Genomic DNA, 14454 nt, shown 5'->3' on the forward strand with positions numbered 1-14454 from the left:
TTATGGCTTTTGGCTAAACAACCAAATTTTGGCTGATGTTAGTTTGCTTAGGGTATCAGTTTAAAGTGTCTGTTGTCACATTTAGTGATTTTTATGCTGGGTACAATATATTTATTTATTTTTATTTTATTGCAATTTATTGCAATTTATATGCCGCCCTTCTCCTGAAGGACTCAGGGTGGCTCACAAGATAAAAATTCAACAATATGAATTAAATATAAATTAAAATCCAATTAAAATTAATTAAAATTATTACAATGTAAAAACCCCCCTCAACGGGTCAGTCCATTTGATGAAAAAGCCACGTCTTCAGTTTGCAGCGGAAGGAGAGGAGGTCGGGGACTGTCCTAAACCTGGTGGGCAAACCGTTCCAGAGGGTTGGCGCTCCCACAGAGAACGCTCTCCCCCTGGGGGCCGCCAGCCGACATTGTCTGACTGACGGCACCCTGAGGAGGCCCACCCTGTGAGAGCACACAGGACAATGGGAGGATGGCAGAAGATGGTCCTGCAAGTACCCCGGGCCTAAGCCATGTAGGGCTTTATAGGTGAGCACCAGCACCTTGAAACGAACCCGGAGGACCACTGGCAGCCAGTGCAGCTTGCGCAGGAGAGGTATTACACGGGAGTAACGAGAGGCTCCCGTAACAACCCGTGCGGCCGCATTCTGGACTAGCTGAAGTCTCCGGGTGCATCCCAAGGGCAGCCCCATGTAGAGGGCATTACAGTAATCCAACCAAGAAGTAACAAGGGCATGAGTATAGGGTGGATAATGCAAGCTTTCATTTTAAGTCAACCATTCTTCAATATCAATTCAGTTCCAGTTTTACCAAATCAATAGAATGTATGGTGCTTCATCATCTGAGGGAAATACATACCCTCGGGGGATCAGTGTGGAGGAAAGTGGGTTGTTAGATGACCCAGGTTATTCAATGGATTATTCAAAATATTCATAAAATGACTCACTTACATCTATATTTTATTTATTTATTTCCTGCCTTTATTATTTTTACAAATATCTCAAGACAGTGAACATATCCAACATACCTCCCTCCTCCTATTTTCCTCACAACAACAATCCTGTGAAGTGAATTGGGTGAGAAAGAGTTAATTGGCCAAGGTTACCTAACTGGCTTTCATGGCTCAGGCAGAACTTGAACGCAGAGTCTCTTCTTTTCCAGGTTGGTGCATTAACCACTAGTTCAAAAATCCTTTCATATGTTATGGCAAGTACAATATGTATAAAAATTATTATTATGGTTGTTCACACAGTCAGCCAGATGTTTAGATTGGATTTGGCATTTTTATCCATCTATTGGGTCCTTCCCAAGGACCTGAGATAGGCAGATATTGTTTTTTGATGATGTTAAAGATATCAACACAAGATGTAAGTTGTTCCAGGTAAAGCTGCTTTTTGCTATTGATAGATGGTGATTTTTATCAATGCTGATGGTGTTCAGATGGTGTTCCAGATGTTGTGGGATTGCATTTAGGATTCCTATCATCCAATTTCCAGACTTTTTTTTTTGTCTCTCTTATCGACAGTTGTTAGGTTTGGAGGGTGTTATGTGCGTAACAATTGTCAATAAGTAAGACAGAAGACTCAATTATTTACTAGTGTTAATAAAATAATGTAAATAAAAATAAAATAAAATAAAATATATCAATTATCACCTTCATCATCATCATTATTTTGTTATGATTTTTAATATTAATGACTTTACATGTGTAAGGACTTCACACTACCTATGTAATACCAATAATGTGAATCCTTTCTCCTTATTGATATCAGATTGGTATTAAGTATAGGGAAAAAGCCATTGTATTCAGTGGCTTCTTCCCCATACTATATATAAGAACTATGGTGATGCAGTGGTTAGAATGCAGTACTGCAGGCTAACTCACTGCTCACTCCAGGAATTCAATCCTGACCAGCTCAAGGTAGACTAAGCCTTCCATTCTTTTGAGGTCAGTAAAATGAAGACTCAGATTGTCAGGGACAATATGCTGACTCTGTAAACTGCTTAGAGAAGGCTGCAAAGCATTGTGAAGCAGTATATAAGTCTAAGCACTATTGTCACTGCTATTGCCTATAGAATTGTTCTCGAAATATAAAGAAACTCCGAAATTCAGGGTAAGTCTGATTATTGTAATTCAGAGCAGTTGATATTAGGTGGACAACCTCTAATCTGCTCTACAACAAATCAAAACTCTCCAAAATGCCAAACCAATCTGAATAGGTTTCCCCTGGAGTTACTTTGTACTATTTCTGAAGCTCAGTGTCTGCCAGTCCTTAAAAGTTGTGACATATTATTTCCCTAACTACCTAACTACATTAAGATCTTATTCTTCTATGCTGGGGTCTTGGCATTATGGGTGCTGACTGGGTTGGGGGGCAGAAACATAGAGTGGCAACCTTCTGCAGAACCACCTTCCCTCTCCCCCACACCCCATTTCTCCTTTGCCTCTTTTTTGGGTAGCCCTGAGGAGACCAAAGGAATGAAAAAAAGTGTTCCCATCTGTTTTAAGTGCCTTGTGTGGTGACCGTTTCCTTCTTTTGACTGAGAGCCAGGAGAGCAATTGGTGGTGGGTGAATGGCAGCAACTAGTGGGAGCCCCTGTGTGTTTGTGTGAATGAATGTGCTGTAATGTATTATAATGAATGTAGTGTTTTGTGGTGTGTGGAAAGGTGTTGGCTGGATTCCTATTGGTGCTGAGAGCTGGTAAAGCTGAAGTGCCTTGGGTGGGGGTTCAGCTTCCACCTCAGGGATAGCGGATGAGAGCTCTAGGAGGTTCCTGTTCTTGGTCTTTGTGAGAGGATTGGTTCTGAGGGTGAACGGAGTCAGTTCATAGGATCGTAGGTATTTACTTATTTATTAAATTTATATAGGCACTCGCCTCATGAGAAGTGACTCTGAGCAGCATACAAGAGTTAGTAAAAAAAAAAAAAGAATACATATATAAAAACAGAGATTTAAATATAGAAAAAATTAGCAACAAAATGAAGATGATTAAAACCAAAAATATACAAACCTCAAGCAGAGAGAGAGTGAATACATCCATCTCAATCATGGAGATATGGCGGGATTGGGTTATTTTTGGGGACTGCAGAACTGTTGTTTTATAACAACGGTTCTGCAGTTCCTTGATCTCAGTGGCCCTTCAATGGTCCTTGCTGCTACTGAATGCCAGATCAGTCTGTAATAATACCTCCCTCATTCAATGATTTAACAAAAGTAATAGCAGAAAACAGAATACCAGAGTTGGAAGGGACCTTGGAGATCTTCTAGTCCAACCCCTTTCACCAGGGGTGGGCAATTGTGGCTCTTTTACAACCTGTGGACTTCAACTCCCAGAATTCCTGAGACAGCAAGTTGTCTCAGGAATTCTGGAAGTTGAAGTCCACAGGTTGTAAAAGAGCCACAATTGCCCACCCCTGCCCTACACCACTTCAGACAAATGATTATCCAATATCTTCTTTAAAACTTCCAGTGTTGGAGCATTCACAACTTCTGGATGCAAGTTGTTCCACTGATTAATTGTTCTAACTGTCAGGAAATTTCTCCTTAGTTCTAGGCTGCTTCTCTCCTTGATTAGTTTCCACCTATTGCTTCTTGTCCTGCCCTCAGGTGCTTTGTAGAATAGCTTGACTCCCTCTTTTTTGTGGCAGCCCCTGAGATATTGGAACACTGCTATCATGTTACCTCTAGTCCTTTTTTTCATTAAACTAGACATACCCAGTTCCTACAGCCATTCTTCATATGTTTAAGCCTCCAGTGCCCTAATCATCTTTGTTGCTCTTCTCTGCACTCTTTCTAGAGTCTCCACATCTTTTTTACATCGTGGCAACCAAAACTGGATGCAGTATTCCAAGTGTGGTCTTACCAAGGCGTTATAAAGTGGTATTAACACTTTACATGATCTTGATTCTATCCTTCCCCTGCCATGCCCACCAAGCCACACGTACAGAACCGGTTTCACCACTGGTCCTATCAGTATCAAACTCCAGGCTATGGTCAGAGTTTGCCTGCAATACTGCATTTTAATCACTGTACCACGAGGGCTTTGATCATTGATGAGAGAGCTGACCTGCCATATATTGCTGAAACCTGGATGGATTCTGAAGGAGGGGTTGTTTTTGAAATTTGCTCAGCTAGATTTCAACTGTAGCATTAGCTGAAACTCAGGGGCAGAGATGAGCTTGTGGTATTTATGGCTTTCAGGGGGCCTGACCCACAAATCCATAGTTGTGAGATCCTGTTCATTAGCTGGATTAGGAGATCAGTTGGGATTGTTGCTATTGTATCAATCTCCCTGCTACATAACAATTTCTTTGCCTCAGCTCTTTGAGTTCATTTATGGGTTGATAATAGAGTTTATCAGACTTGTGGTTCTAGGGGACTTCAATTTGCCTTCCCTAGGAATGGGTTTGGGAATTCATTGGTACCATGAATTGGTACTATGGGCTAATCCAAGTTGTCCAGAGCTCAGCTAAGGACAACAGTCACACTCCAGATTTGTTATTTCTTTCAGAGCACTGGTAATTTGATCATAAATTCAGGTAGCTCTTGGTATCACCTTTGTCATGGTTGGATTATACCCTAATTTCTATTAGATTCTTGGGTGCTACTACCCACTGCAGTGAGCCTGGACCCATTAGATTGGTTCCCCTACAGTGATTGATGGACCTGGAGCAGATTCAGAAGGAGCTGGGATTATCCCTGTAGATTTGCTGCACAGTCTATCAAGAACATATAAGGGTGAGCATATGGATCAGATCATCCCTTTGTGATCTTTCTTCTCTTGTGGATCCCATCACTTCCTGAGATTTACAAAGGAATTGAGAAAGATGAAAAGGGCGAAGATATGTTTAGAGTGTCACTGGCACTCAACAAAGATGAATATGGGTTAGAGCTACTATTAAAGTCTACTTTGTAGCAGTTAAGGGTGGCAAAACTCCAGTACTACTCCAACCTTATTGCCTCTGCAGATTGTCATCCCACAGCCCTGTTTCAGGTAACATAGGCCCTCTTAGATGAAGGGAGCATAGATAACTTCTTACAGGGATGTGCAGAGAAATTTGTGTAGCGTCTGTTGGATAAAATCACTCGGATTGTTTCAAGTTGGATACTGGCCTTGCTGCAGTTCCTGAGGAGTTCCTTGAAGAGGAATCTTGCCTGATTATTTGGGAATGGTTTGAACATGTTGGACTCAGGATTGTGAACATGGCCACCTGATTCATGCTCCTCCTGGCTCATTAAAGCAGCTTGGGGTGATGTGTAAGTGGATTCTCGTTAATTATTCTTTCAATGAGAGAACTGTTCCTTTACATCTTAAAGAGGTCTTGGTTTTTCCCATTCTAGAAGCCATCACTGGATCTCACCATTCTGGCCAATTTTTGTCCAATATTTCAATCTCATTCTTGGGAAACATGATAGAGAACTTCAAAGTGGCCATGGACACAACAACTTCAGAGGGCCGTAGAGGAAGCAGATTAAATGGATTCTTTTCAATCAGGATTCAGACATGGGTATGGGATGGAAACAACATTGAACATGTTTTTGAATGATCTTTGGCATGGGCACGCATCTTTGCCCTACTTGACTTCTTGGCAACTTTCAATACTATTGATCGTGGTACTCTTCTGGATCAGCTCAGAAGATTGCGGTGGGTGATATTGTGTTGTGCTAGTTCACCTTTTTCTTTTGATTCCAATCCATGTTGGTTAGGGAGGAAAGGTTCACTCTTGCCCCTACTATGTGGAGTGACACAAGATTTGCTGCTTTGTCCTTTTCTTTTCAACATATAATTGAAGCTATGGAGTGAGTTATCCATCATTATGCAAATGATATCCAATTCTGTGTCTCCTTCCCTGATGAATTAAATAATGCTGTGAACAAATTTAATAAAATAAGTATTTTTTTTTTAAAAAAAACTATTCATCCAGGGCACCTTTGTTATGGCTAGAAATCAGTTAATATTTACCCAGAATATGTACAGATCACTACAGAGATTCTGAAAGAAATTATCGAAAGTTTTCAGTATCTGAAAATATTGCCCTGAGTTATAATTTCCCATTACAGAAATTGCTGGTATTCATACACAGAGAGTGTGCATAGCAGCTGGCAAAAGTAAATATGGCTGGATTGTAAATATGAGACTTGTGAATACTTATGCCTTTCTGGCCATTGCATAGAAGTTGTTTGTATACATGTTAATCCAGTTGCGCTGATTAGAGCAATATTAAATAGGGCAATAAACAATACCTTTCAGATTTAATTCATTTGATCTTTGGCTTATTTGTAAATGTTCTTGCACAGAGTAAAACTCCTTTCTAAAATTGGTGCAATGAAGTTTTAGCCAGGAATGATACTTCTGATCAATTGAAAAAGATCACAGCTTTTGGTTGGCCTCCTCACTACTCTTCTGAAGTTTGCGCTTAGGAGATGCTCTTGTGGCCCTTCCTATTCCTTCAGCTTGGTACTTGAATGGCCCTTTCTGTTCTCTGGCTCACTGGAATTGGCCTGCAGGCAAAGCCACAATGAATTGTTCCCCAGTCATGTGCGCTATTCTAAAGAGCCCTACTCATCCCACTCCTTTAGCCTTGGCTTCAGTGAGAGAGCAATTCAAACTGGAGTAGACTAAATTGCCTCCTTTCTTTTTTTGCTTGCTTTCATCTTGGCAAAAGCTTCCCTCCCCTCTCTTTATTTCTTCTATGCCTCAGGCTCACATTAGTGCATTTTCTTCAGCCACCCCTATTTTGAAGGGGTATGTTGCGGAGCAGAGAGGGGGAGGAAGGTTGAGAAAAGAAAGATGTGTACACAAAAGCCCTGCTCTGTAACTAAAAAAGCTGAGGCTGGGACCGCCTCTTGAGCTGGATGATGCTTTTCCTGTTTGTGAGTTTGGGAAACATTTTTGCTTTGTACTGTAATGGAATTAGAGGACAGATGCTGACTGTAAATGGGACACGCGACAGCCAGCCTCTAGCTTAAATATTTTGAAGCCATATTACAATTACTGACTTGATATGGCACTTTGAAGTGGTTGCACATGATCTAAGGGGCGGTCCGAAAGAGATGGATGATCAGATGTTTCGGTTTTGATAGCAAGGCCTGGTTTTGAAGACATATTTTAGACTTATTAGAGTATATTAATATTTTTTAATGACAATTTAGAGTGAAGATTCACAAATTAGATTCCAGGATATTATTAGTCCTTTGTTTTGATAAAGAGCTTTATTAGCACCAAAAAGACATACTGTGTTTTTCTGTTTTTACAGTGGCAGATCTATGAGTTCATGGAATTTCTTAATTAGGAAAAATTGAGCTTGCAGTCTGATATCTTTAAGCTCTAGTCTGTCTGTCTGTCTGTCTGTCTGTCTGTCTGTCTGTCTGTCTGTCTATCTATCTATCTATCTATCTATCTATCTATCTATCTATCTAATCATTTATGTACGGCCCATCTCCCTCAAAGTAGCAGCTACTGAGTTTCAAGCTGATCGGTCAGAATCAAAAAGCTATTGTAGCTCTTTGTGCATATAGTAGCAGCCCTTCCTGCCAGATTAAAGGTCAAACAACCTTTATAGGAAATTGTCCAGAGCAGCATTTGTTGTAATCAATTAAATCCAAAATAAGATAAGCTTCAGAAATGCATTAAGATAGCCCATATTTCTACAGAAGCCTTTTTTGGAAAACATATGGCTATCTCTGGTTCCAGTTTATGGATACTTCATAATTCTTCTTGATCAAAAGCGGCTATTCTTCTCCAGAAGAAAGTTCCTTTGGTATGCCATTTCTTGAAATGCAAAGTGGAATATGGATTAAATGAATACTTTTTAAAATAAAAGTCTTATCGTTATAAAATTTTGTTCAGTTTAACTGTATGCTTAACTAAAATGCTTACCTTTTATTAAACTCCTTTAAATATTTGTCATAATGTTTTGCTTTTTAGTAAAATTAAGCAAAAGTTATTTACTTACATAACGCACAATCTGATTATATGGTGGTTGGAGCTATACACCAAACCAGTCATTTTGTGCCATCAAATTAAGTCTATCCTGTTGCTTCCATTTTTTAAAATAAAATAACCTAATATTAACTGAACCGTAAAATAACTCATTCTGTATGGATCCAAATTTTACTCCACTAATATGTGGAACATATTACATCCATAATCACTCCTGTAGCAGCCCACAAAGTGTAAAGTCATCCTGTATCTCATGACCTAGTTAGGTCATTCTATATAATTTTAAAGATCATCTCAGGCAACACTGCAAACAAATGTTTTCAAATGAAATTTTGTAACACAAAATTACAGTTGAAAATGTATCAGTGTTGTTTTTTTCTGTGACCAGAAAAAATGAAAAATTAAACTTTTGGACTAAACCATTTATGTCATAGAGTCTCTTATTCTGAAATACAATTACAATACTGAGAACAATTGATTTTCAAAGGGATGAGGGAACAGCTAACAGAAATATTTCTCTTTTGGCTTAATACCAATAAAAATGCTTAGGAAAAAACCTGAGATTAGAATTAGTTTAGTATTTAATATCATAATATGCTTTGGGGAGAAGAGATTAAGCAAAGTTGAGCTTGATGGATTGTTGGGAATCCTTCGTCATGATTTATAAAATAGCAATGGGAAATGCAACAAAACTACAAAATCTCAAAACACAAAAGCTTGTTTCAAAACAATTTGAAAATACAGTATTCACTTTTCATTGTACCATTGCACCTTCTTTTGTGTGTTACTAATACAAGGGCCAAACAGACAAGCAGTCCCAGTTTGCAAGGATGTAAAATTGTCTACAAGAGTACAAAACAGCTTCCCACTAGATTTTTAACAACTACTGGACCATCTATCTTTCTTTTTTTTTCTTTTGAGGAATTTTTACCTCTATGCTGTTCCCTCATCCCCTTGAAAATCAATTTTTAAATTTTTATTACAAGGGGAATTAACAATTTTAAATCAGTACTGGCCTGTTACAAGATAAGCAAATTATGCAACATTTGCTCCATTTTATACTCTTTATCTTTGCAAATAGGAGAATTGCAAAAGATAGTTAATCAGGCAAATTGAGATGTCTTGTGTTGCTTAATGTTTCTTCTTTGTTTTATAAGTAGAAATTAACATCTGAAAAGGATATTTTAGCATCTCTCCCAAATACTAATTAGTAATTAGCTATTTCTACTATCTGGCACTAGCTCATTGTATTCTTATGGTTCATTTTCTATTATCATTCCTGAGATCTTAGGATAATTTCAATTTGTTTGCTTTGGAAAATCTTTTTTTTTTAATGTGCATATGTGTATATATCTTTAATTCCCCCTTTGTATTAATGATCACATTGCCTATGGGGGTATATGAGATTAAATGATTGATTTAATCCTACAAATCCCATGGGCAATAATTGAATTTCATAGATCCCCATAGGCAATATGGCAATATATGTGGACACAAAGAAGGATTTTAATACAGATACATACATATAAAAATCTTGTCTAATTTGATGAGAATAATAATGCATAGCACCTGCAATTAGTTAAAATGGAACCTTTGTTATATTTCTTCCAATAAAAACCATGGAAGCTATTAAATGAAGCTGTGTTTATTAGTCCTATTTTAAATAAATGTCTTGATTTTTTTTCAGATTAAATGAAACAACTATCCAGTATGATCCAATGCATTTTTAGTCTGTAAGAAATAGGAGAATAATCAGGTTTAATGGAATTTCCTGCTCAGTAATGTGATTAAAGCAGCTCACCTGTTAGCAACACTCTACATATTCAATTTTAGCTTTGACACTATAAACTGTAATAAACAGAAGATAGATTGTAGTTAATTCTGGAAGTCAATAAAGCTACTTATATGCAAAACTACAGTATATGCATTCTTTATCATTTTCTATTTAGGATACCACAAAACATACTGTAGACTCTACAGTATGTAGAGTGTATAGCTGCACTGTTCAAATAATTTAAGAAACTGGCCTTTAGTTTCAAGAACTTGTTAAAAAGTCCCTTATTTAATTAAAGTGTTAATCATAGCAGACATGCTGGCAGGATTACTTCAGTGTGTATATATTCAGTTACAAGGTGCTCATCACTTTTAAACATAAGGTTTTAAGTAAGTGCAGTAGAGTAAGCATCAAGCCAATTTTCTCTTACAGTAATATTAGATGTAAAATGAAAACATGTTTCTCCAAGTCAAGTAGATTGATTATTTGGGGGGGTGGAAGAATTGCTGGGGCATTAAAAGTGCCTCACAGGTATCTTTTAAGGTTGATTTTTTGGGGGAGTGCACATCCATCATGGTTATTTTTTCAGTCAAGCCATTCTACATTGCATTGGGTAAGTTAGCCCACCTTCTCACTTTCTTATTTAATGGACAAAAGTGTGAAAGTAAGAGGCAGGATGTTGTCTCAATTTGGTTTGTTGTTACTGGTCTGTTGAAAACTAATATAAATAGTAATGGAAACTAAATAGTTTGTAGCTGACATAATAAACTGTTTCATCAAACTGGTTGCTTATTTTCTTCAGATGGAGTATGGTTTTATTTCATTTTTTTCTATACATTCATCATGTGTCATTTGCTTATAAATTGTTTGCTGTGTATTTCAAACCAAGCCAGCTAATCAATGGTAGTTATCTTAATATGTCTATACTGGGGTGAAATGTACTTACCTTTCCTACCGGCCCGCTGATGTGTCTGCATTCACACTGTCATTTGTGCATGCGCAGATGGTTAAACCGGGATGTGACAATGTCCCAGTTTGGGGGGTGGGGTAGGCGGAGCCTGCTGGCAGTACTGGCTCTCTGAACTACCAGCCGCCGGCGCTACCGGGTCCTGCGAGCCGGATAGAGCCAGCAGCATTTCACCCCTGGTCTATACATTATCTACATGAATGGCCTCTGCAGATGTATTAAGATTACAATCTCTCTATTCAGAAATGGAAGAGTATGGTGGCTCTATGCTCTGTCCAGTGACGTGACTTTCAAGTTTTTTTTTAATTTGACACTGGCTGTATAATCACACCCAGTAAAAAATGTAAGGGAGTGAAATACGGGAAACTTCAGTGCTATTTCTCACTTTGTCTCTAGTCCGCTGTTCTTGAAAAGAACCAACCTCTCTTTTGAATGTGGTTCTTATTTGAAGATAGTGTTATTCAACTTCCTTATGAAGTAATTTTGAGAAAAGCAATAACAAAGCTTCCTTAAATGTAAGACAGAGATCCAGAAAGATCTATCCTGATGGCATCTGGAATGGGAAACCTCTGTTTGAGATATTGCCTGTACTGATGTGATCTCTGGATTGCCATTTTTTTAACTATCTTGTTAAAATTAATTTTATTAATTTTGAATTCATTTATTGTACTTCTGTTTGCTCATTTTTATAATGGCATCAGACAGCATGAAAATTAAATTAAATTAATTAATTAATTAATAAGAATTATTTAGAATTTTCAGACAACAGCTCAGTTTTATTATAACTCTACAGCAGGGGTCGGGAACTTTGGCCCTTTTATGACCTATGGACCAATTCCCAGAATTCCATGAGCCAGCATGGCTGGCTCAGGAATTCTGGAAGTTGAAGTTCACAAGTCATAAAGGGGCTATAGTTCCCCACCTCTGCCCTACAGCTTATCCGTTCCCCTTACTCCATTTCTTTTTTAGCACAGCTTTTGTGAAGAAAATGAATTTTTCTACTTTTTGGTGTTATATACCAATACAACGTAATGGTCGGTTTTAACTGTGCACTGGAATCATTCACGTTCTGAAACCTGAAAGATCCTGCTTGCTTCTGGGCAATTATGGCCTGGTGGCTCAGCAGACTGATAGCATTGTGATTAACACCAGCTGTCTGCAATTACTGTAAGTTCGAATCTCACCAGGCTCAAGGTTGACTCAGCCTTCCATCCTTTCTAAGGTAGGTAAATTGAGGACCCAGTTTGTGGGGGCAATAAGCTGACTTTGTATAAATATACAAAAGTATGAAGGCTATTGCTTAATGCATTGTAAGCCGCCCTGAGTCTCTGGAGAAGGGCGGCATATAAATCAAATTTTTTTAAAAAAATTATGTGGTCCTCAGAGAACCTAGAGCAATCCAAAATGGATCTTTGCATTGAATGGAGACAGCTCCAGTGATTCAGCTTTTCAGAATGTTGTAGAAAAGCAGACACTGTGTCTACAAAAAGCAAAACAAAACTACTTTTTTTCTGGAATTGAGTTGAGCAATTGACAGATTTATCTTCTAATCACAGAAAACAGTTCATCAAGGAATATCTAATTACAGTGCTTTGAGTGAGGAATGCTTGCCAGCAGTACTTGCAGAAAGTGATTAGGTTTTATATAAAACCAAATTTAGTTATAAGTCCTAAAGCATCTGAATTCAAAAGGATCTAGATGCATAGATCTTGTACCTGTTTTTCTATCAGTGGTGGGCTTCTTACCAAATGGCTATTCAGCTCAGCAACTGACATAAACATTTGCCACTAAATAATGGCAGAATTAATGCTGATGACAAATATTTTGATACTCAGAAATTTATTGCAACCTAATTTGTTATTTGTTAGTTAAACCTTATAATACATGAAATGTTTTATTTTACTTTTATTTCTTTACTTTTGAGCTAACTTCTTCCTAGAAAATGCCTTCATCTATTTGTTATTTCATGTATTTGATGAATCAAGGTTTACCAAGATGACTTACAATGATTTTTTTTTAAAAAAGTATTGCGCAAAGCAATATTAAAAAAAAAATCCTTAAAAATAGAAGGGAATGAATGAATTCAGTGTGTGACCCCATATCTTCTTACTTGAAAGAAAACCCCACTTCAGAATATTTTATTTATTAATCATATCTGTTTGCACTGTTGAATTAAATGAAAAGCCATTTAGATCATGTAATTTAAAATATTTTGCATAACTAAACTCAACATTTTCTTGTTTAATTTTAATAATGAGAATTCCACAATTAGCATGCCAATTAAAATAAAAGTGTTCCAATTAACCTTAACTTTTTCTTTTTTCTTTTTAAAAAAGGCTACATTTTGTTAATACTTTAGTGGAAAGTCAGGATGATTTGTTTTATATGCAAAACCTATTTCTGTCTTGAGTGCACTTATACTTCAAAATATGTACATAGATGACCTGTTTTTGAAAGAATTTACCTTTAATATAAATGAATTTGGATACTATATATGTTTAAAACATACTAGACAAGAAAAAAAAAGCAAAAATAGATGATTTTCTTACTCAGTCTGCATTATTTTAAAATAAGACATGCTGGAATTAGAAGTTACAAATTACCTGCATCGATTGAAACTTTTAGCTCCATAATAAATTTTTATGAAGTAAATAAAAATTTCCTGCAAATAATAGTTAAAATTTGATTTGGAATTAATGCAGTCCAATTGGCAGATCAGGAACATTCACAAGCTGAGTTAAAGGAAAGAAAGGTAATTCTAAATTAGTGCTATGTATGCCACAGACAGGCAAATCAGCTTTCATTAACAATTGATATGATTCATGATAAGCCAAAAATACTTACGAAATATCCCTCACTGTTTCTTAATGAGTCTAAAACACTTGTTTCAACCTCTGTATTCAAGATGGCTTGGCTCTGGTTTTATAATATTACTCAAGTGCCTGAGGCACTGGTTTTGTTCAAATTTTGCAAGATGTGTGAAGTGTGTGGTAAAACTGACTTTGAGTATATTAATGCTGAGGTATTTTTCATTTAATGTTTCTGTAGTCACCAAAGCTAAACAATTCCTGGCCTGTACATGATGATTCAGTGGCTTGTTTCAGCTTAATGGCAGAATTGGAAAATATTAAATTACAAGAAAACATGTGGTGCCATGTGCATTTATGTTTATTATGCAGCCGCTAAAGGCAAAAGAAGGCATGTCACAAGTCCCATTGACAGTTTTGGGTTGGATCCAGATTAAGTTAGTCATGCTTTGCTCCTGTTAAAATCAGTGGGACAAGTTAGTCATGACTGGTTCAATCTGGGTCTAACCTGTTACTACTGTATCCACCCAGGGATATTTCAGTTAGAAGAAAAGGTATTATAATATGAAGTGTTTTTCAGATCTATGGATTTATCTGAATGACAGATTTTGAAATTCATTTGGAAATATTTATTATTCATATTTATTTTTATTATTAAAATAGAAATAGTTTCTATGACACCCTTCCATATTTACAGAAATGGGTTACAGTTCATAACAGTCTTATACTCAGAAAAAAACTATGTTTGTGGTACAATTTATGTATTGTACTGACTTCACTGATGAAGTGACAAGGGATAGAGCAATGGTCTGCCCCTTTGGCAGCTGAACTTGCTTCAGTGTGTGCTTCAGGTACACATATTAGCCTTCTTATGTATTGTTGCTTTTAATCGTGTGAATAAATTGTTACATTATAGTTTGATATACTGAATACCTTGTCTTCCTT

General features: G+C 37.0%; 1 protein-coding gene across 4 annotated transcripts in view; it reads left to right on the plus strand.

Moving 5' to 3' along the window:
* PAX3 (paired box 3) overlaps positions 1-14454 on the plus strand; it is a 93935-nt gene that overhangs the window by 15939 nt on the left and 63542 nt on the right. The window contains exon 5 of one of the 4 annotated variants that reach the window (XM_070944937.1): positions 2612-2620. The exons of the other annotated variants lie outside the window; for them this stretch is intronic. Coding sequence (XP_070801038.1) covers positions 2612-2620 — 9 coding nt within the window. The remainder of the gene's footprint in view (positions 1-2611; positions 2621-14454) is intronic. 4 annotated transcript variants of the gene reach the window in all.

The sequence above is a fragment of the Pituophis catenifer genome, unplaced genomic scaffold (genome assembly GCF_029215685.1).
Source record: "Pituophis catenifer annectens isolate HBS135680 unplaced genomic scaffold, rPitCat1.0.hap2 SCAF_6, whole genome shotgun sequence".
NCBI classification, from domain to species: Eukaryota; Metazoa; Chordata; class Lepidosauria; order Squamata; family Colubridae; genus Pituophis; species Pituophis catenifer.